Here is a 23,262-nt window from a genome sequence, read left to right as displayed (position 1 = left end):
AAAAATGTATTATTTTTCAAGTTACAACTTACAACTGAAATGACTTGTAAATTTAACCTTCTTACTTCTCAAACAGGTATAAACTTACAAGTGAGGCAAGTACCTAGGTTTGATCCAAACTGTTACCATTAGATCACTAAGGTTGTCTTCCACACGGCCCTTGTATTCAAGTTGGCATGTTCACTGAACACACTTCATCTCTGCATACAATAAATACAATTTAGTAACATGTATTCCTAATATGCGGCGACCATAGTCCCCCTGACCATACTTCCGGTGAGGCGTGAAGGCTGCGATTTCAGACACTTCCAGAGGCGTTTCTCCAGTCGAACACATGGAAATGACCCACACTCAGCGGGACAGGTCACAAAGAAAACCAGCTCTGTAGTCCCAAGGCCCACCGCTTTTATTATCATTACAGTGAATACAGCCACATACAAAAAGACAGCTTTATACAAATTGCACCAGGCTACCAAGTATTGGTTTATGCAACTTTATTGAGGGGGGGGAGGGGGAAGAAAGAAAGAAAAAAAATCAATAACTAGCAGAGCTATTAGTTGATCAGTCATCCATTGAGAACTTTGCATCTTTTTTTTCTTCAGTGCTACAAGAAAACAGTGTTCTGGAAGATGGATTAACTAATAGCTCCCAATTTCTAAAAACGGGGGAAAAAATACAAAAAAAAAAACCTAAAAAGGGGACCGAGTTCACCCCACCCTACCCTTCCCATCTCATCCTCCAAATTTGCATCATCTGCAGAACATAAACGTTTTTCCTTTATTAACATGCATAAAATACAGCATTATATTTTATTCTTTTTTTATTTCATTTTTACATTTTTTTTTCTTTTACTTCCTCGCTGCTGATGCTTATACTCTACAGCAGTTCACCGTCCAGGTGGTCAGTTATGAGCAGAAAATACATTTCAACAGACCTCAAGGTCTCTAACTTTATTGGGAAAAAGCTTACAAAAGAAAATGGATGCTGTCCCAGCAATGAGGTGATCCTTGCGAGATGGGGCTGGTAGCGCGTGGAGCATCCTTGTTTCGTTGGCATCTTCAGCACGTGTTAGAGCGATGAGGAACACTGTCGTCGGTTTGGTTCTTTAAAGCCTCATAACCAAGTGGCTGGGGTGATGTGTTGGCCTGTTATGGCCACATGCTCTACTGAGTTTCCATAAAGAACCGTGGGTGGTTGATTTTTTTTTTTTCTCAATGGGAAAATTACATTAAAAACTCAAGAAAGCCTGGTCTTGCCTGGGCCGGAGGCACCATCTTCTTGCAAGAGCACGTGAATGAATGTGGGGCAAAAAATAAAAATAATAAAAAAAGAAACGCCTAGATATGGTTTGATACAGGGGAGCAGCCAAATAAGGAAAAAAAAAAAAAAAAGAAAAAAAAAAACAAAACCAGTAATTTAAAGTTTATTCCAGCTATAATACGGGTTGTTCTGACTTCGGCGAGGTGGCATCACATTGCGTACTTCTGAGTCCATTCCCGCGCTATTCTGTTGTACCTGCGTGGAGAGGAGGAGAAACAGTTACACGTTAGCATCCCAGAGAACCGCACGTCGCATGCAATACGCTACAAGTGATGGCTGTGAAAAAACTAGCACGAGACCGCAGCTCGACTGCCCGTCAATCACACCCGTCGTATACCTTCACATTTACCAGTGACCGACTGGAAAACCTATTCAGGCTTTATCTAATTAAAATACATTTCCCCTGGAGAGAGGGGGGGGGAAAAACAATGACATACTGTACACATATAGCTACACCGGGTTAAAACAGTTAGAATCACTCAGTATTCAGAGTGCCGCTAGCTTTGTTTGCCTGACTCAGAGCTTGGTTTTGCTAGCTGATGTCACAAGTAACCTTAAGCAAAGTTCAGATAAAGGAGGCATTCCCACTTTAAAGCCGTGCTTTTCCATGTTGCGGGCTGAGCCAGGAGACGAGAGGCGATAGCCACGTTAGCGCTCTCCTCCTCTGGATGCATACCAAGCGCTATACCTGTACAAATTATTTCCACCTCCTGTCTGCAATCACCATCTAGCCACACACATTTTCTGGAACAAACCTTGGAAAAAGCAGTCCCTAAAGAGATGCCATACCGTCATGCTGTTAAAACACTGCACTTGAATAAAAATAAAACTAAAAGATGGCAATACCAAAAGAATTAATTCAAACTGAGCTCCAGAAGCATTTGAAATGCAGTTCAATAACTATGACCAAGTAGCTTATTAAACGTCATGGTCTGGACTGAACTGAAGCGCTTTCAGAAGGTAAAGTGCGACAAAAGCAAAGGGGCTGATGGGAAGCGGAGTCTAACAAAGACTCGTAAAGGAGAAAAACAGACGACACTTTTGGGAAGTTTTCCCACCATATTGTAAATGCTCATCAGATTTTAATTACAAAAAAAATAAAATAAAAATTTTACCATTTAAGGGGAAATCCGTTAAATTCATTCACACGTTGGTTTGCTAAAGGCTGCACACCCCCATCTGTGGACTGTGGAAGCTGAAATCCTGGCTACATTACAATGTGCTGTGCTATCAGTGAGCTCTGGGCCTATGCTCCACGGCGGAGGTAATACATTTAAAATATAAAACATCCCTGAGCCAAACCATGGAAATAGGCTGACAGTCATACAATGCACTCTACTCTATTTCATACTGGCTGCAGCTTCAAGATTCACTGGCTAACTGGCTAACCGCCTTCTTCGACAAAGCAGTCCAGCCTGGAATTTATCACTTGGCAGCAGTGGAGGGGCAAATAAACCTGTACAGGCTATGAATATAAATCCTAAAATGAATCAGATTCCCTATTCTCTGCAAATACTGCGTTATGGCTGGCAGTAACATGCATACTGATGTCCCACACAACATGCTCCTCCGCTCAACTTCAGCACCTGTCTCTGAACAAATGAGCAGCGGAGGCTCAGATCACCAGACCCAAGCTGAGCGTTAGGTACGCCATGCCGTTTCTCTGCACTCCAGATACACGCAGTTTGAACGGACGCAGCTTCCAAAGCCCAAGTCCTCCCAGTGCAGCCTAATCCGATCCAACAGGTTACTGCACCTGCAGACCTGTATGCCCTATGCTACTGAGAGAATAAACACACAAGCCTGGCTGCAGCTAAACGGGCTAGTCCGCACGGGCCCCGCCTCAACCCCGCGCGATCAGGTTAACGTGCACAGGCCAGGTGCAGAAGCCTTGGGTTAGTCAACGGTCGGCACGGTCTCCATGCGGTCCAACGGAGCGAAACCACGCCCCTCGCCAGCTCCAAGATGCAGGCGCCCTTACCCTAAAGCATCGCATACTTCTCTGTCCACTCCCGTGCTAGTCTACTATATCTAACAAAGCAAAAACAAACGGTCCAGGGTTACGCAAAGAGTCAGATTCCCCATTTCAGACACTTACTGAAGAACCTTACAGGGCAGGAGGACATTTCCAGACCAACATGGGAAAAAAAATCCCATTTTAAAATACTTCAGAATCAGCGTTTTCATGTAATAGGAGAGGATTATCTTGCTGAAGTCTGAGAAAATGGAGAAATCCCGTTCTGGAGGCTGCCTCCATTTAAGGGAGAGGAGCAGGTCACTCAAAAATGAAATTAAGGTGCGTTTCCTCTTACCCAGAGTACTATCTGAGCATCCAGACAGTTTCACTGAGAGACTGAGAAGTTTTCCAGATATCCGCTGCAGCTCAGACTGATGTGATGGACCTCGAGGGACCCATGTTTCTGAGGCGGTCAATGCGCTGAGAATTCACATTCGGAAAACTCAATATCAACGTCTCTCTCCAAATATAACGCCAGGGTCACTCACAAACACCCAGAGCTAAATTTGTGCAGTTTCATCAATAACTACTTGTATCGAAGAACGCCAACAGTATATCCAAGCAGGTCTTGTGCAGGCGGACTAGAATCAAACTGGATAGGTGGTGTTGTGACGTTGGCAGAATGCAACCATTTGTTGTAGTTTCAATATAGCAATTTGTTAGCGACTTATTTTATTAAAGCACATAACAGCATCAAAATTCATGGTTGAGATATTAATGGGAGTAATTTATGTTGTAGAACAAAACATGAAACTCGCTTAGGCTTCTGTTCACTACAAACCTTATTTTTTGCATAAACTGAAAACCCTGTGTGTAAAAAAAGCATTGGAAATCTGCAGAGGGAACTAATGGCTCAAAAATGCCAACTCGTTTCCTGGTTTTAGGACTACGAACTATAACACTATGACATGCCTTGCTGGAGACTGTTGAGGACACACAGTTGGCGTACTTCGGTGAAAGTAGTAGTTTGTGATGAAACCAAGCACAAATTAAGCTCTGTGGATGTCCATGAGTAACCACAGCATTATATTTGGAAAGAGAATTTGCCGTTTAGTTTTCGAATGTAGATTTTCGGCACACTATGGGTCACTTGAGGTTTGTTGCATCAAGGTGAGCTGCAGCAGATAACCAGAAAACTAGTCAAATTTTATCAAAAACTACCTGGATGGATAGGTAGTAGTCTGGGTAAGTGGAAATATACCTTACTTTCATTTTTGGGCGAACAGCCTTTTTAACCTGGTAAAATTCCAGAAAGGAAGGAGGAGAGGAACTCACTTTTCGTTATCTGTTTTGTAGATGCGTGCAATCTCTGGCACTAGAGGGTCATCTGGGTTTGGATCACATAACAGTGAACAAATGGACAAAAGAACTGCAAGAAAGAAAGAAGAAACAGCATTAGGACTGACAGTGATTTGCATCTTACGTTAACATCAAGCTTTCTAGTGAAGTACTGACGTAGATACAATTGCTCGAATTACTGCACCAAAGAACAATAGGAACAATTGTACCAAACAAATGTACAGCTTGAGCTGATTTCCAGTGTTTGTCCCTAGAAGGGGTGGTCCTAGAGCTGAGACCTAGAGTTGGGTTCTAGGCTCGTCTAACTGTAAAGCACAAAACCGTACTTGCAAATATGTAATACATAAAATGCTACATTTTCATATTTGATGACAGCACCTCTTTAAATATCCAGTAGGTGTTTATCTTTTCAAAGCTTCACCCAGAGGTAAAGTGCCGATGACAGACAAACATACCACCCAACAGGAAGATTTACAAGCACAGACAGAAGACGCGTGACTTGTACACCTGGGCTGGAACCGAGCACTGTCTCAGTGACAAAAGAGCAAAAAGGAGCTTTAACCTGTCATCAGGCCCATAGGAATGCAACCAAACCTGAGCACTGCATCCTGCTAAGTGCGTAAGCTGACAGCTTCAAGGAAGGAGAAGTCAACTCTTCTAAGCAGAAGTCTATGAAGAACATGGAGGTCAAACACCTGAGGCCTACATTAAAGCAGGCTTAAAACAACAAAGGTCCTTACCTTTAGAAATAGTTAATGCAGGCGACCACTGTGATCTTAGAATATCGAGACAGATGCTGCCATTACTGTTAATATTAGGGTGATAAATTCTTGTGGTAAACGCAACCTAAAAAGACAAAAAGAAAACATTTCAGATTTTGCGTTTCTGTATCAAATGATTTAACCAACAGACAATGGAAAACAAAGGATAAAAGAGAATGCCGGTAGAACAAACATTTTGGCTAAATTCTTCACAAGCGCAAACACATTTTGCTTTTCAGTAAATTTGGAGAGTAGTAGCGTGACGCTAACCGGCAGCAGTGGCTACACAGGATATCTTTGTACACAGTGTGAGCTCGCAGGTGAATGGAGAACACCCTTCAGTGGGGTTTTGGAGAGGCACGCCAGTTCCTGTGTGCGAGCAGACTGCATTCTGGGAATTCAGACCGACGCGCTGTGAAGCCGCGAACGGCGGGCAGCGCTCCATTGCGGGCTCCTGAATGGCGGTGTGTACCTGAGCCTTCCGCCTCCCTACCCGCTGTTCACTGGGAGCTGCCTGGCAGCCTGGCAGCCCAGGCAACGTTATCTAACAGGAAAATCTACATACTGCAGCCCAATAAAATGGGGGCACATGCTTCTAGAATTTCTGCAATGAGCGAACAAGGTACTAAAAAAGTCAGGGGCGGGCAATACTGGTCCTGGAGAGCCGGTGTGTAAACAGGTTTTTGTTTCCACCAAATGAGCTAACTGCCTGTATACACCAACACTGGTTCACTCATAGATTAGATCACAGTAAAACATCTTTACATAAGGGACACATGAACAGTCTCTGGCTGTCATTCATGTGCTTATAAAGAAACGTAGATAAAAATGTCACAAGGTGTAAATATTAAAACTAATCAAGTAAATATTACAGATAGAAGTTGGTATGAAAACCAAAAATAGATGATCCCTTCAATTAAAGTCGCTAATTAAATTAGGATAAACGGGTGATTACACAAAAAATCTAAAATTATTATTGTTAGTCGTACTTGGTTAAGATATTACCCTACAAAATTAGTACTAACCAAACTATCTCCCATAAATAAAAGATAAGCAATTAAATGCGTTGTACAATATGTCCATGATAAAAAAGTTTAATTTATTTTTTACTTTTGTTTTAGGTTACTGGTGACATCTTGCCACCTTTTATATGGAATATTGTCCTGAATATTTAAATGCAAGACTTCTGAAATATTTTTGCAGATAAAATAATAAAATCCTAATGGAATCTTTAGGCCTGCTCACCTTAAATACATTTCTGAAAAGCTCAGTGGAAACACACAACGCATTCACTGCTACCGACTCATTTAAAGACACTCACCTTGGGTGGTTTGAAAGGGTAGTCTGTGGGGAAGTGAATTGTCAAGAAGAAAACGCCACCCTGATATGGACTGTCGTTCTGCAGGAAACGGGGGTGAAAGGGCAAAGGCGTCAAAATTTTACCAAGCGGATAGCATCAATATCTCAAAACGTGCGAAGGGGAGGACACGCGATACTCACAGGTCCCATGATCGTGGCCTGCCAGTGAAACACTGTGAACAAACAGAATACACGGTTATGAGGCGGCGTTCCTGAAGAGCAGCGGGAATGCAAGAACAAGCCGTGCGGGACTTACTGTCATCTCCCACTGGCCCTGCGGAACATTGTGCTGGTGGGTCACGTGCCAAATCGTTGAGCTCCTGCAGAGAGAGAGAGAGAGAGACAGAGAGGGAGGGAGAGAGTGAGTGACGCAGATGAAACAGGCGAGCTGTGCGTTTCTCTGTTCACAGCGTTCGCAGTGCTGTGGCAGCCTAACCAAATTTCTCATTCTAATTTCCCTACGGGCCCAGAGCTCAGATAGGCTAACATACAGACCGAATGGAAAAACGTAGTTCAAACTACCTTTCGTCTGGATTGGTAAATCATGAGACAGAAAGGAGGACTACTGAGAACTCATTACACACCGATGGTGTCTGAGAAGCCTATTAACTGCGGGACTCAATCACAGTGTCCCTGGCGTTGATGCAGAATCAACAAATGTTGACAAAATAAAGTTGCGATCTACCCCAGAGCTCTTAGAGGTACCTCTCCACAAGTCAATTAACTAGTTTCAGTGGCTCCCAATTCACATGCTATACTACTACAGTCAAACAGATACTCCAAGTGATTGCGCTCTCAGCCTCCGGATTTCAAAGTTTCAATGAAACGGAACATCTCGAGGTAGCGCAATTACACTCCCTCAAACAGCCCAGTAACATGTATGCCAGCCCGGGAAGTAATTATGGGTCTATCTAATAAGTGCTTAACAACGTAATTAAACCCTGGAGGTATTTAGAAGGAAATTAACATTAAGGAAAAAGCCTCCATTAAGCTACCGCTTTCAGTTTGTTTCTTCAACAAAACTGAATTGGGCAAACGAGCCCGTTCCCAGTTCATCGGTCTGTGCGCATTACAGTACCGCTGTGAGAAACCGCGGTCCTGCGCGGGATTGGACGACGGAAGAGCAAAACGCTCGTAAGCGCGCCGCGGCTAATCAAGCAACGGCCACGAAAGCTTCCCGGAACGCGGTTCGCCAGTCAAGGTGCAACTCATGCCCACTCGTGCCCCCGGCTAAAACAATCTCCCCTTTGATGGACACCTGCAAGGTTCTCCTCGGGGGTCAGTTCTCAGAGTTTCCAGAGCACGCCATGTGATGCCAATTACAGACAAAGGTTTATCAGCCAAATGGGAAATTACACAGATTAGTTGGGGCATGCAAAAGTCCAGACCATTTCCTTTACAACAAACCAAACGGAAAAGGGGGGGGGGATGACCTGCCCAGGTTTTAACTGTCCGCTTAAATGGTGCTTGCCAGCCCGTCAAATTGTGAACAAACGGTGAATGGCTACCTACTCTGACTCTGTGGGGGCAGCTAGCCATTGTTTGTTTATAGTTTGTCTGCTTCAGGCACTGCTGGTGCATTCTATTCTGTGCTATGGTAAACAAAGGCTAATCCTCGTTTCAACACGCACGGGTTGCTCGAGTCCTTCATGTAGGGATTGAGCCTTCATTTAAACCTCCGCTTGTTTAAGCGGCTCGTTCCTTCCCCCATTTTGAGTGCTGGAGATGAGGGGGCTGCCTGAAGTCCCGGCGGAGGGAGTCTCACGGCGAAGCGGCGGTGACAGCCAGCCTGTGCTGAGTCACCGCCCACCGGTCTGCGCGTTCCTCGCTGAGCCTGCCAGGCCCACGGAGAGGCCGCGTCTTCAGGCGGCTGCCACCTGAGGACACCCGGCTCCGCGCTGATGTTCCAGCGCATTCTCTCGGCGGGGAGAGGGGGGGGGGTCGCGGGGAAACCAGAGCCTCTGTTCTTCAGCAGGGCGCTACTTTAAAGCTGTAGCAAAAGGCCTCGTTCACCGAGGGCATAGGTGGCCAGCCTACTGCCTGCCTGCTTTCAAAGGGCACTGTGGGAGAGGACCCAGCCTCAGTGCAGGATCGTCTCTGCTCAAATGAAAGCAGAGGCAGTGAAATTAAATGGTTGCCAGACTTTTAAAAACCCATCCAAGAATGTGCTCCTCTCCGCTCCTTTCTTAAAAAGCAAAAACTACCCACACTGAGGAAAAAGGTCATACCCTGACAAAAACACTTCAGGCTTCTTTCAACAGTTAAAACCGGTAGAACATCCTTTACATAAACAGGCGTCAAGAAAATATTATCCGAGGCCTGGCCAAGGTCATTTCCCGAATCTGTCCTGTTCCCCTTCGTATCGGTTTTGGCTCCAGGCTTCTTGGACCGATGACTCGGCGGTGTGAATGGATTCTGGGTGCGTGGTGACCGGGCTGGCCGACACGACCTGAGAAAATGGGACCTTTTGCTCCCGTGAGTGTAGCGCATCCGTGATCAAAGCAGAGCGCTGCCGGCTAACGGCTTGAAACGAAAAGTAGCCCTTTTTCAGAAAGCACAAGGGGACTTGCGTCACTCGCAATTGACCTTCTCGGGTCTCATTGACATTTGTTCACTTCCTTGTCATGGACGGGGGGAAAAAAAACAAAACCTTAATTGCATCTGTGGGTGACGTAGGCTACCTGCTGTCGCTAATCATTCTCACAACGTGGTTCACTACCTCAATGCAAACGTTGTTTTCTGGTTCACAAGACTTTTTATGCGCGTCTAACCCCAAAGTGACAGTAGCATCACTTCTTCACATGAAACAGAGATGCTAGCAGCCGCTAGCCGCTGGATTGCTGCACTGCCCTCATGCAGACGGAGCGTCTCGGAGGAATGAGGAGGACAGAAAGGAGGTGCAGCAGGAGGGTGAGGGGGCGAGGAGGCAAACGCAGAGCTGAGCGCTCGAGCCGGGGCCGTAGACCCAAACCACATGACGGCGAACGGCGTGGCGGTCCAGGCATGGCGCGCTGCCACGGTGCGCCTCCAGTCTGCGGCCCACACATTCCGCACTAATGAAAAAAGGCCAGCCTCCATTCCATCACTTACCTGAGGCCTTGGAAAAATACATTTAATAGTGATCTGATGGTTTTGCCGCAAGGTGGAACATTCGACAGCAGGGAAATGGGGTTTAGCGCGTCTCGCACACTACTGGACCTCCCAGGCTGCTTGGAGACGGATTAACGTTTCAAAGGGAAGAAAGTATGTACCCCAGCCCAACCCTTCTCCTGTTTTAACACTATACCTAAACCGCGGCTTTTTTCAGTGTCAAGTCTTCAGAGACACAAAGGTCCTTCTGCTAAACTAGCCAAATGCTACTAAACATGAAAAACAATCTTAAACTGGGTCAGATTTGGAAGACAGCGTCTAAAACTTCAAAGCGCAGGAGCAAGTTCAGGAAAGCAGTTCAAAAAAAGGTACAAAGAACTACTTTGTACCTTTAAACTTTCAAACTTTTTTTTGGGCATGCTCACTAAAGGCCTTCACACTCAGTCCAATGTGTTTTTATCGGTCTGTCCATTTTCTTTTTTTTATGCATCCGAACAAGGCAGAATTTGACAAGTTGTAACGGCAAACCGGTTTCAGATGTGCAGTGTAAGAATTCACAGCTGAGGCATGTTGTTGATTTTGTCCTGGGATCCGAAGGCCTGCAGAGAGAAAAATACCCAAAGGTACAGTATCTCTGCAGGTGCGAATGTAACGCGCTACAGCGCTAGGTCACGAGCACTCGAAATGAAGGCTAGTAGGCCGATTCCCTGTAGGATTAAACAGTGGGGAATACTATGCCTTGAAGCCACTGATCTTGTGGTGGTGAGGGGTTTGGTTACGCCTCTGTTAGAGATCCATATGTGTACAGATACAAACACACCCAGCACATGGGGATAGCATTTTGAAAAAACCGACCAAAATTGCTTATGTCAGCGGTGTCTAAGTCAAGCTTCTCAGATTTGGAGAGCTGACTAAGTCACTTTGATCTTAGCACAGGCTGTCCACCTCTGGTCACTAGCAAAGGTCCACTGACAAGGCCGTAAAGTTTTCAAGTCAACAGTTGTCTGTGTGTCAAGAGGTCACAAGTAGCCTAATCCTTGCAATTTCTTCAGAAATTCACGTAAAGTTCTGCGCAAAAAAAAAATACTAAGGTGCTTGTATTTCCTGTAACTACACATCCCAGGGAGAAAGACAACAAAAATATGCTAATTTGGCAGTGTGCTTCTGAAAAGGTTTAGGATTTCAGCAGGGCTTGTACTGAAGCGGTCAGCACAGCAACGTGGTGCCATTTCCTCTGAAACGGTTACTCCCTGTCACCCAACACCAAAGAAGCCCTGTTATTGCTCCCGTTTTGGCAACCTCCAAGTATACAGGCTTGCTCTTTCACCACACAGAGACAACAGCAGGACATGAAGAGGTCACAATGCCCCTTTTGATTTTAGGACCAGGGCCAACAAGGACTTGACCACCAAACAACAACTAGCAGATTTACAGTAAACTAAAGGAGACTGCAGAACCATTTGTCCAAACAGGTAGGCCTATGTGAAATTTGATTTGTGTCAGAATGAAATTCATTGAATTAATCATTTCTTTGAATAAGGAGAAGAAAAAAAAAGATTTTCAGGAAAATCTCACTGATCCATCACACATCATTATTAATGCATCCTATAAAGGCACAGTATCAGCACACAAGGACTGCAACCACAGGCTGGAATGGCAACACAAATATGCACTACGTTACAGAAAACCTGTACAAGCAAAAGCTACTGTACAAGGAGACCAAGGTATTTTAATGTGGAAGATTTACATGTATTCTTTATAAAAAATACCCTCTCTTGCTGTTGCAAGGGATGGGAGATCTCCCAAGTAACACGGAGAGAAAAAGTACAGGTGGCCAATCCCCATATCACTGTTCACAGACGACCCATACTAGACCCGAGCAGGAGAATCACAAGGGAACCATTTCACACTGGTCCAAGGTTATGTTCAGACTCCAAATAAGATATTTTCCCCCCCGCATAGGCAATGTGATGCAGTTTGGACGTTTTTAGAAAGGTGTGAACAGAAAGTAAATAAATAGGGAAAAATCGTACAGTTTTTTATTTTCAGTTTTGATTTGTGCCACATTTGTATGCGGAAATACATTGGATATGTAGTCATGCGACTTGCATGCGACTTATGTGGACGCTCAGATCGTAATTGTTCAGGCCATACCAGTTGGGCAGGGTGAGCACACTAGAAAAATGTATTTAAAAAGACTGGTGCCCACACAGAGGTACACCGCCAAAGAGATCTTGATGTCACTCTCCATGTGACGGGTAATGTCGTCAGAATTACGCATTGGTAGTAGTGAGTCAGTCTACAAATACAGGTCCCAGCAACAACATAATTGTGTATTAAGGCTTGCAGTCTGAACACAAGCATAAATATGTTAAACTGCTTTCTGTTCAGTATGTCAATGTACTCATTAAAGCCAAATAGATTGCTAAGCTTATTGTGCCGAGCAGTATTTACACTGAATGAAAATGAGCCAGAGCCCCTTGCATCCGAACAAAAGGGTTTTCCTTACGTTACCTCCAACTGCCTGCATTAGTCATGTTCGGCTCTGTATGCAATTCTACTGCTTTACTCAGATAAAGGTGACGTGTGACTTAAAACGCAGGGCTGTGTGAAATGCAGAAACTCCCTTCAGCCTGTTCTTGGAAGTGAGTAAAATAAAGATCAGAAGTCCAATTTGTGCAAGACCGAGGGAGATTCTGATAGGAACTGAGGAACATTTATGACCACAGACGGAGCTCGGGGGTTCCCTAAATGTCTCTGCGTCCTTCATAGCCGCTGACACTGATAAGTAACAATGGATGCTGTGCCAGGATCAGTGCCATTTCCACTATGCAGGGTAACGACCGGTTCAAACTGGAAAATCCTCAATTACAGCCTCAATGGGTTACGAGCACTCTGGAGAGGGAGCAAACCGGAAACGTTCACTCATAACTCACATCTTGTCACACTCTTAAATTGGAAGAACCGCCAAATAAATATTTGCCCTGAATCTGGAGTTTGTATTTGAGAACCTAAACGTTTCCATTTACATGGTTATCAAGTTGCACCACTTCACACGAACGTTCAGTCATTTATCACATTTTTTACGACACCGAAGTTTCCAGGTCATTGGCGCCTTCTAAGCCATGGAGCCTCACACTGTACACTTCCATTTGATCAGCCATTTTTTGAACCTAGACTTCTATTGAGGCGTCTGAGACTGGTTACAAGCGTGAGTGCAAGCTCATAACGGCTCCCGTTGGGCTGCGGAATTAAGACGCGAACTTACTGAACTGCCTTTTTTAAACACCCGGCTGCAGCAGGGTTCACAGAAGTCAGTTTGGCACCGCCTCAAACGGCTCTGGCCCGAAGAGAATATACGTGCAGCCACAACTACAACTGACAGGCACTGTTCTGTCGCAGCATTAGAGTAGGCAGATCTACAACCTCCACCTCATTTCAAAACCAAACATTAAGGGGAAAAAAGCTCCCACTTTCTTGCCAATACTTTGGTAGTCTGTCAATGTCAGCTCAACCCAAATACACTACCTGTGTTGGCTCAAAATCTATTGGAGGGAAAAAAATGTTCGGATACACACAATAAGTATTCTGGAATGATCTCAACAGGTCCAGATTCTCATTTAAAGCAAGAAAAGAGAAGAGAAGAGAAGGATGTCTACAACATATACAAGAGGAAACAATGCAAAAGGAATCACTGATATTATACATAAGAGGCTAAATCAGTGAGCAAGGATTGGCATAGATTCCCATGGATTTCAACGGCAGGACAGAAGAGGCCTGTATCCAGGTGCTGGGCCCCGAAGAGCCAACATTCAGCTGGGATAAAGGTGAACTCCGGTTGCGCAGGTTGAATACGGGTCATTTTCAGCGCTGGCTTTTAATTATGCATGCGTGATGTGGGTGGGGGGGGGGGGGGGTCACGTCATCGTGACTGGGGCTGCCCGTGAGATAAGGGTCTATGCGGCTGCGGCGAAGGAGTCTAATTTTAGGCCTGCTTTTTTTGGGGGCGACAGGGTGAGAAGGCAAAGGGGACGGCCTGCGAGAGACCGGGGCTTGTGTTTCTCGTGGGGACCCCGGAAAGGACCTGGCGCATTCCAGGGCCCCAATTTAAACCTCCGCACAGCTGTCTGGTTACTTCTGCGCGTTTTTATCCTCGGCGTCGGGTACATACGCAAGCGCCGCCACAGACTCGTGCTGACGTACTTTAACCCAATTTAGGTGGGTTTGTGAAGGCGTTCACACTTGAATGAGTAAGACTATGTACAATACTGTAAAAGGCTATAGCAAAACAAATTAAATTTTAAAAATAAATGAGGATGTCCCTTACCCCACAGTATGTCAGGGGCTGCTAGGGAAATTAAGGATGCATGATATATCGGCATCTATATTGGCATTGGCTGAACTTGGTTCAAATTCTCATTATCGGTATTGGTCAGATCGGGTGCTTTTTGAATATAGTGTGTCATCCTTTCCCAGGGCTGTGGCTGAGAAACAACATAATTAAAATGATCTTTAATTTGTTAAACAAAACAATATTGGAATTAATCATTATAAAACTTTTATTAAATACTAACAACAAACTTTAGCCTAACTCAAAGATTAGCACAGCACCGATGTTTTATTCAGAGACATTTAGAAAAACTTTAAAACGTTTAAAACTCCTTCATTTAGAATTATAACACAGCGCAGACACATTAAGCCAAACTAATAAACAAATAGAATTCTCTTTTTTAGCCCATGGCATTTTAAATTAATTGAATACATAAAGTTAAATAAACTCTACAAATTGGTTGCATAATAAAAAAGGCTAATATTAACAATAACTTAGATTTTGTGGCCAAATTACCCCATTAGACCATTTACACAGTTCTAAAATTGATAAATGGAAGATTATTAGACAACGACATTCATTCAATATTTATTTATATTTATATATTAATGATTAAATGACTTCATCCGCACCAGTCCTTCGAGTCAAAACCCTCTACCCTCTCTCTGTTCTCTCTTGCATTGCCTGGCACAGCAACGACGACCAGAAATGCAGCTTCAAATACGAGAGGAGAATGCCAGTTTGTGTATAGCCCACCCGGTTCACTGTCTACTACGTGCCTGGCGACAGTAGCCAGAGCACTTCTGGCGCGGCTTAATTATTCATCACCCTGGTGGCAATCCATTACCGCAGTAACCAGGAATACCGAATACCAGAACAGCCCTTGCTGCAAGTAGCCTACTACAACTATTCGTTTATGAGGTTTAGTTCAGCCAAGTGATGACCTCAGTACAGTTTCTTGCAAGAAATTTTCTGGCAAATCTATAGTTTTGCATTTGGCCTGGTCTAAATGTTAAGATATAGAGGTTTATTCCCATATGTTTGGAAGGCTCATTTTACAGTATGTCAAACTTGATTATGATAGGAACATATTTCTTAGACAAACCAAATTAATGGACATAAATCAGTAATAATCGATTATCAGTCACAAGAGGGAAATGATTATAGGTTATCAGCTAAAGATTTGATATTTTTGCAACACCAGCCTCATATGATTGTTCAAGTGAGTGCATTTCTCCTTTTTAAAGTTTATTTTTTTCACCTGACATAACAGTATAATGGCATTTTACAGGGAAGTGCTGAAGGGTCTACCAGTAGAATAGACTATGAGCAAAGAAGTTTCAAATGTTGAGCCAAAATAAATGCCATCTTTTCTACATTTAGGTTGGAAGCAATTTGGGCCTATCTGATTCAGTGACTGCAGACACGTGGAAACAGTGTCATTTTCAGTAATGACTCAAGACATGTATTAATAAAGCAGTGATTTTTATAGATGCCTGTATCGGCACCAAGCATTTAGTTACAGTATAAATGGTAAACCCTACTGTTAGAAAGACATGTGATTAGGCAATGAAATGAAAAATACTGCTATCAGCTGACGTGACTGTTAATTATCGGTTATCTGATATTGGCCAAAATTTCAATATCGTGCATCCCTAACGGAAATCTAGGCCTCTTCTAATTAATTCTAAATTATTCAATATTATTCAAATTAGTAACCCCAGGCAACAGTGAGAGATCCTTTACTCTCAACTCATGTCCTCTCTCCACAAAGGTACTTCTACGTGTAAAACTGATGTCAGTGACACGATGCTGGGTGCTAGAGAGACTGTGTGAACAGTGATTTCCACTGCGTTTCCGCGGCTCTGATCTTTATTAATCTGGGGTAGCGAGTGTCCCTTTGGAGGGCTGGGCTCGGTGCACTGTGCTACGCAAACGTGGTCGCGCACAAACGCGACCCGCACCATTCCGGCTCGGTCCCACGGGCGGCCCTCCGGTCAGCGTGCCCTCCGACAGGAAGAGCGTCGCAGGAAGCCAACTGCAGGCCTCGAACGGTTAATGGCGACAACAGCGGGAAGTACACCAGCAAGTACGCACTGACAGAAATCTGATTGGAACAGGAAAGTGCTACAAGTCACAGATGGTATGAGCTCACTAACATCCAAAGCACATACCAAATCAGCAAATCCACACAGAGTATGCCCGGCACGACCTTCTCAAATGGGACTGCTCTCTCTGGTACCATTCCCCAATGATACAAGCAATGATATTACATGTGACAGCATCACAGACATCTGCACACAATATTCCACATCAAACGGCCATTTTGTTTTTTGATTGAAAATGACAATCCTTCAAGCAACAAGCCCCACAAAGGTAACATGTGGGAGAATAGTATGCCTACAAGCCTTTAATATACGGCTGCAAACAGAGTAAAGAATGACTGGCATGCGAGTCAAAAATATAATTGTATACCTTATCATCGGAAAATAACAGGGAACATGTAACACTGGCAATTACTAGGTTATACACAACGTGAAACAAGGACAAGCAGCAACATTACTGAGCAAGTAAATCACCACAGATGAACTATTTTATAAGGAATGTAGGTCATTAGAATTACTTCAGATCATGAGGTTTATACTGCCCACTTCTCCTGCCATTTCCTGACTCAACTTTTTATCGGGCCCAGAGGCAAGCCTGCAAACATCCTTCTCATGTCACTACAACGCAGTAACACTGAGAATATTGTGTGTCGTCTTGGAATACCCCTTGACCATACTGACCTCCCCCTCACCTGACAAGCACTACCAAACCTAGCAACGCTACGCGGACGAGGCGAAGGAGAAAGAGGTCCCACCTGCAGGAGTCGCTCACTAAAAAAAACGCTGAGCGAGAGACAAGCGGAATGTTTTCAGACGCAGCGCCCCGAGCGGCCATGTTGCTCTTGTGGTCTGAGGCGCTTACCATAACAAAACTCCAGCGCAAAAACAGGATGTTCGGTGTCGCAGTTCACTGGCCTCCAAAAAGTCTGTTCAAACAAAACCGTACTGAAGAAGTGAAAACTTGCACATTACCACGGCGTAAGTGGAAGGGAAGAAATAACGAAATCTGCTGCCAGCACGTTAATGCCGGGTAGCAGGGATATTTAACTTTTTTTTAAAACCCCACAGAAGACTTCCATAAACAACTTCCAGGACAGATTTTTGAGTAAGAGCACAACCGGACATGCAGGGTTATTCATACAATCGTGTACTATTAAACATAACGTAGAGGCAGTTTCAGACGTCAATAATAAATGTGTGACAGTAAATGTCTTCATTCACCGAAGGACCACATTCAGGGCTTCCCAACATTCCTTCGTAATACAGCCTGACGACTTTGGGACAACCCTACAAAAAGGGATAGCCTATAGCCTACTTCTCAAAATGTTAATTTTACGATTTTCTAGTTACACGACTTATCAATGCATCCAGGTGTTTTTTTCCTAATGTCACCACATTAAGATTACACAGAAGCTGTAAGATCAGACCAGGAAAATGCACTAGGAACGAAATAGCCTAAGCAAAAAGCAACAGCTCAAAACAACACATTTAAATCACACTGCACTAACTTTATCTCTTTGGACCATGTAATGACTTAGGATGTTGCACTTGCTTGAATCCACTGCCAAATGTATCTTATTTTTTAGCCAATAATGCAAAGACTATCAAATACTCTTCCTCAAGGGATGCTTATTGATTACAACTGCCAGTTTCTCAGGTGAAATTGAAAGTTGTGCGAATCACCATGGAATTTTACCCAGAAAATGTCAGAAAATAGGTAACATTTCAACATACATTAGAAATTAATTGAATACCTGCCCATATATGCCTATATTCAATATTAAATCATCATTATGGGATTGTGTATCAAAATGAAATTTAATGAACTGGCATCTAGGGTCTCAATGGAACAAAAAACCTGAGCAAGTTTACAAAGAACTATCTGGATGGAACAAGAACACTTGATGCAACTAGAAAATCATGAAATTTAGATTTTTACATGGAATGTCCCCTTAAATTACAACACACACACACACACACACATATATATATAAAGCATACATGTATGCATGTGTGTATAGATGTATATATACATACACATACATTATGTATATATACATACACACACACATATATACGTACAATTACACCTAAACTAAGTTCTGGTATAACGAAATAATACAGAAAACCCTACACCAGGTCACCGGAAACTATTAAATCGTGATTCACACAAGGATGTTCATCCCTTACCATGCTTAAATCGTGATTCAGACATGCATCATGTCATGACTAAAGACATTACAAAGGAATTCCGAAACATTGCGATTGCACAACACTTTCATTCCTTTCCATCTGCTGCAGTTCGAGTAAGGAAGTCGTGCTCATGTTATAGGAAGCCATCCTTACAGCTGATAACACTAAAAACGTGACGTGTTTCACCAACTGGAAAACGGTAAACAAAACCCCTTCCAATGAGATTTTTAAGAGTGCAGTTTAGTTTTCGAGGCTCGTACTGAAAGCACCAGTTAACTATATGTTCACAGAAATAACAAACCTACACAACTAACTTAGATGAACGAACTAGGTTACCCTATGGGGTTTACACAGTCCCCTGAAAAACATTAAGCATCTAACTCAGGTTAGGTTACAAAGCAAGCGCTAGCCACGGTAAAACCACCTGTCACTCGGGGATACTGGACTGATTAAAGGACGTAACTTTGCTAGCAGTTGTACACTTTGAAGTTAATGACCCCAACTTAGATGGCAATCAGCCGTATAAGATTATTGTCATAAAGCGATAACTAAGCATGTCTATCAAGAAGTACTGTGCAACTAACTTGGGAGGGGTGCAGCTGTAATTATCGACATTACTTAGCCACCTATATCATATGGAGCCTCAGATTGGTATGCTTTACTTTTCAAGATTCATAGTGCGATATTATGCTAAAGCTTATACAAATTAGTCAGCTGGTTTCATTAACGTTAGCTGTATCTAGCCAGTTACCCCAATACAGTCTACGGGTCGGCCCGCCATAGCCGCCATTTTAAAATTAACAAGTTAACAGTCTTAACTAGGCACACACAATTTAGGGACGGACGTGGTTAACTGCAAACCAAGTAATGTTAGACAAGTTATCCAACTTGACATTTATTTCCCTACTTACGTTTGCTAGCCAGGTTAGACCGCTTATCAGTAGTCTAACGTTAGCTTGCCACAGATGAGCGTAAATACAGACCAGCTTCGTTGGCCGATTAGGCAGTTATGGCAGCCAATGACAGCATTAAGAGCAAAGTTAACTTGCCGTAGACTACCGTCATAATTTCTATATCCAACTAAATATATTAAATATTAATATTAAACTCCTGCGACATGTATTTGGCGACTAGCTACAACTGGCCAGACTATTAATTTAATGGCTAACACTGGCTAGCAAACATGATTGAACCTAATGCTTCCCTACTAGCCAAGTAAGCTTCTCTGATGTAGACGGAACGCCTGCTAACCAGCAACTTTACTAGCCAACGTAACGTTAGCTAGTCAGTCTAGTTATAGTTGAAATTAAACTATAACGTCGGTCGGAAAAGCTATCTAGGACTTGGAATTAGCAAACTGGCTAGCCAAATACAGCAACGTTAGCTAGTTAAAGTTAGCTGCTAAGTAGCAAAAACCTATTTTGGCCTTCGCTTGTCTTAACCAATATGCCAACGTTGACCAATATAACGGAAACCTCGTTTCAGCCAAATGCAGTCGCATTAAATAGTCTAGACTCGCTATAATTTGTTGACTAACGTTACCTATAAAAGACAGAACGTTAGAAAATGGGCAGTTCCTATATAGCTATCCCAGAAAACCGTATCATCTCTGACGGTCTAGTTGGAGCTCGTAGACATATAGTTAAATAGCTATGTAACGTTATCTGGCTAAGCACTCCCGCTGGTAGCGCTACCTACCTTGGGAACGTTAACAAGCGACCGGCGAAAAACGCAGGCCTCACACGGTAGCTAGCACAATTAACAATAGCTCAATACAAACCATAGAGTATTATTTGCTTGGTACCGTATCAGGTGAAATTACTGTCTTAACTTAGACAACCTTTCATCAATAATATAGTCACTGACTTAACCCAACATCTGCTGTGGTCAGATTCACAGCTAACGTTAGCTAGCCCAATGGCAATTTACCTTATGAATTCGCTTCAGCGCCATTCTCTCTTTCTGTGGGTTACCCGGGGTAGTCTGTTCCGAGTTGAAATCGCCAGGTAAATAAAAACCAAATAACTTGCTATCTAAATAACTACCACGCGTTCACCCTGAGTGACTCAGTCAACGGTGATCGAAGCGGTCCAACGATCACCGGTATTATATCCGTATGCTCTGACCACCTAGCTAGCTATCTGACGTTTGTGCTGCTCCAGCTCCTCCGTCCTGTCCCTCTCTCGCTGTCTTGTCTTCTCTGCAGTTCCACAAGATGTCCGCTTCTGCCGGAACTACACACACCCATGCAGCCGGGCGGACCGCTATCATATATCACTCCGCCCACACCGCACCACGACGTCAAAAATCAAACCCTGGAGCGGAGCGGACTCGTAGTGGAAACCTGCCAGTCGCAGCATGTCATTCACACTAAACGCGTTTTTCTACGCCTGGTCCATTTTTTTCAAGGTGAAGTAACTTCATTATGAAAACATTTTTTTTTATCGAAAAATTATGGTAAAATTAGGTTTCACTGACACCAATGTTGCAAGAGAGAGATTTTGGGGAAGCAAGAAGCTTATTTTATGGCAAACGATGATCAGTTTTCCACTCCAAAAGACAGTGACAGGATAAAGTTAAGACCCTAGTATCATTTTAAAATATGTATATCTCGTCCAATCATTGTGAATTTTATGAATAAACTAACTTCAATTCATAAGTTCTTTTTTATATTATTTTTCCTGGTGACTGGACAACTGCAGTGTTTATAGTGTCAGAGGAAACATTATATGATAAAGCTCGACATGTGATGTGTTTGTTAGTTCATTAAGCCCACCACACAACTGACCTCTTAATTGAACCATGACACCATGATTTTCTGTTGCTATTTTGGAAAGCCTGTGTTGTTGTAGTGTATTCTGATTGGTCGAGTGATGTTTCCATGGGTAGACCAATTCTAATTACCATTTATAGACTATTAATTGTGAAACTAAATAAGGCAGACTTGCAATTGGCTTAATAACCTCAGACCCTGTATACCACGGCTTTTCAGCTGACAGCCCAGGTGTCAAATGCAGCCTGCCATAGACTAAATATGGCCCTTTGATTGTCATGGTGGAACATAAAAAAAGAACAAATTGTCATTTATGGAGGATAATAAATCATATCTGTGAGTATGTATGAATACCTCAGTGTTGTTTAAACACATACATACATAACTTCATTCATTCATGCAATTCATACATTTTAGTAATTCTTAGTAAGAAATGTGGAATCCATCACTTTCTGCAGAACATGTGTGCCAGAACAAAGAACTTGAATAGAGCATTCAACCCAGGGGGAGCCAAGTGTTTCAGCACACATCATAATAATGTTTCTGTAGTGCCTCATAAATTGTCTAAATGACACCAATGGTAGAACTGCTAACTAATTGATCACTGATGTGCCAGCACATATTGTACAGTACACATCCAATATTGATTGTCATTTTACATGAGGATGTTTTTGAAGGAGGAATATTCCTGTGCTATTTTGTGCCTGTTTTCATGCCATTGTTGATGTGCTCTTTTGCTGGACGTCCTTGTATTATCGGCCACAGCAATGTGTAACACCTTCTGTTTGTTCTGGAGTAGCACAACATCTGTGTGACCAATACTACATCTCCTCAATATCCCAACAGTATACAACAGCTGTACTGTGAAATGTTAATGTGTTAGATCAACCCTGGTTTCTTAAGATAGTCTGGGTATTTGACCTGACTGGACTCATACAAACTCTCCATTGGAATTAACATGGAATATTTTGTATGTGCCAGTTCCAATGTGTATACATCAATATCACCAGATCAGGTTGCATATCTACACATCTATTTTCCATCAATATGGAAATGGTTCAGATCCTAAAGTAAATGAAGCGAATACAGACACAGGTAAACATGGAGGCTTCTCTTTCAGCTTTGGTTTAGCAAGATGCATTTATGTTTAATCAATTTTTAGTCATTTTTATGGGTTTAAAGAAAGTCTTACAAGTAACGCTCAACAAAGCAATTATCTGGGAGCAGCCTGAAAGAATTCAATTTGAATTACTATAAATCCACCACATTGAAAATGCTCCCCTTGGTTAAGCTAATCTGATGTAAATATTGTAGAGCTGGAGGGGAACCAAAATGAAAAAAATTTGGCCCAAAATCAGTTTTCACCCAGCAAGAATACCACTTTATCACAAAGCATTCAGACATGAATCTGGAGTCTACGGGCTGTCTTTTCAGCTTGGCACCTACTTTAACTATGCATCGATTTAAATCCTGAACACAGTGGTTCACACCTTTTCCAGTTTTTATTTTAACCCTTAAATAAAATTCTGTTAACTGTTTATTTGTTGTGCTGGATCAGAAAACTCACCAAACAATTATAAGGAACTGTGTGGCCCATATCCAGGCACTGAAGCTTTTAAAGAACGTCCCAAAGTTCTATGAACTCACAACTGCATTTGCCAGGTTCTTTTGTACCTCGATGTTTGTCTACCTCAAACAAAAAATGACATGCTTGCAAATGACGTCCTAAGGCAATGGATTGTGGAGCTTAAATCTTGTGTTTTTTTTCAAAGAAGTTAACGCAAGGATATCTCACTTAATTCAGATTCAGATTAAGTTAAACAGTCACCAGGATTCATTTGTCATTGCATACCATTAATCACAATTTGCATTAACTGATAAAGAAATTAATTTGAAGGGCATTTATCCATGAGTAAGTAACCCATATATGAGCATCATTAAAAGAGGCAATAAGGAGATATAACAGGAGTAGTGATAAGAACACAGTGGCAGGACAACCAGGGCACACAATCCAG

General features: G+C 42.9%; 1 protein-coding gene across 2 annotated transcripts; it reads right to left on the bottom strand.

The window, feature by feature from the left end:
* Positions 1 to 383: 383 nt before the first annotated feature.
* On the bottom strand, positions 384 to 20,716 carry LOC135254779 (ubiquitin-conjugating enzyme E2 D2-like). 2 transcript variants are annotated; one of them, XM_064335271.1, is made up of 8 exons: positions 20,404 to 20,716; positions 7,013 to 7,076; positions 6,898 to 6,929; positions 6,719 to 6,796; positions 5,377 to 5,482; positions 4,613 to 4,706; positions 3,302 to 3,351; positions 384 to 1,515 (listed from the first exon to the last, which is right to left on the bottom strand). In XM_064335271.1, the coding sequence occupies exons 1-7, from the start codon at positions 20,425 to 20,427 to the stop codon at positions 3,303 to 3,305; spliced, it is 447 nt and encodes a 148-aa protein (XP_064191341.1). In that variant the 5' UTR covers positions 20,428 to 20,716; the 3' UTR covers positions 384 to 1,515; position 3,302. The 2 variants fall into 2 exon arrangements, with proteins under 2 accessions (XP_064191341.1, XP_064191342.1); XM_064335272.1 differs by lacking the exon at positions 3,302 to 3,351 and having other exon boundaries at positions 20,404 to 20,713.
* Positions 20,717 to 23,262: the final 2,546 nt, after the last annotated feature.

This window comes from Anguilla rostrata, chromosome 5 (genome assembly GCF_018555375.3).
Source record: "Anguilla rostrata isolate EN2019 chromosome 5, ASM1855537v3, whole genome shotgun sequence".
Taxonomy (NCBI): domain Eukaryota; kingdom Metazoa; phylum Chordata; class Actinopteri; order Anguilliformes; family Anguillidae; genus Anguilla; species Anguilla rostrata.
Note: the sequence above shows the minus strand (reverse complement) of the source record. Positions and strands in the feature narration are given on the sequence as shown.

Excerpts from the sequence above, each read along its gene's own strand:
- LOC135254779 (XM_064335271.1), bottom strand. The coding sequence starts at position 20,427 with ATGGCGCTGAAGCGAATTCATAAG. Across the intron at positions 5,483-6,718 it reads ACCCTTTCAAACCACCCAAG|GTTGCGTTTACCACAAGAAT; the intron begins GTGAGTGTCTTT and ends TTGTCTTTTTAG. Across the intron at positions 4,707-5,376 it reads TGCATTAACTATTTCTAAAG|TTCTTTTGTCCATTTGTTCA; the intron begins GTAAGGACCTTT and ends TCTTTCTTGCAG.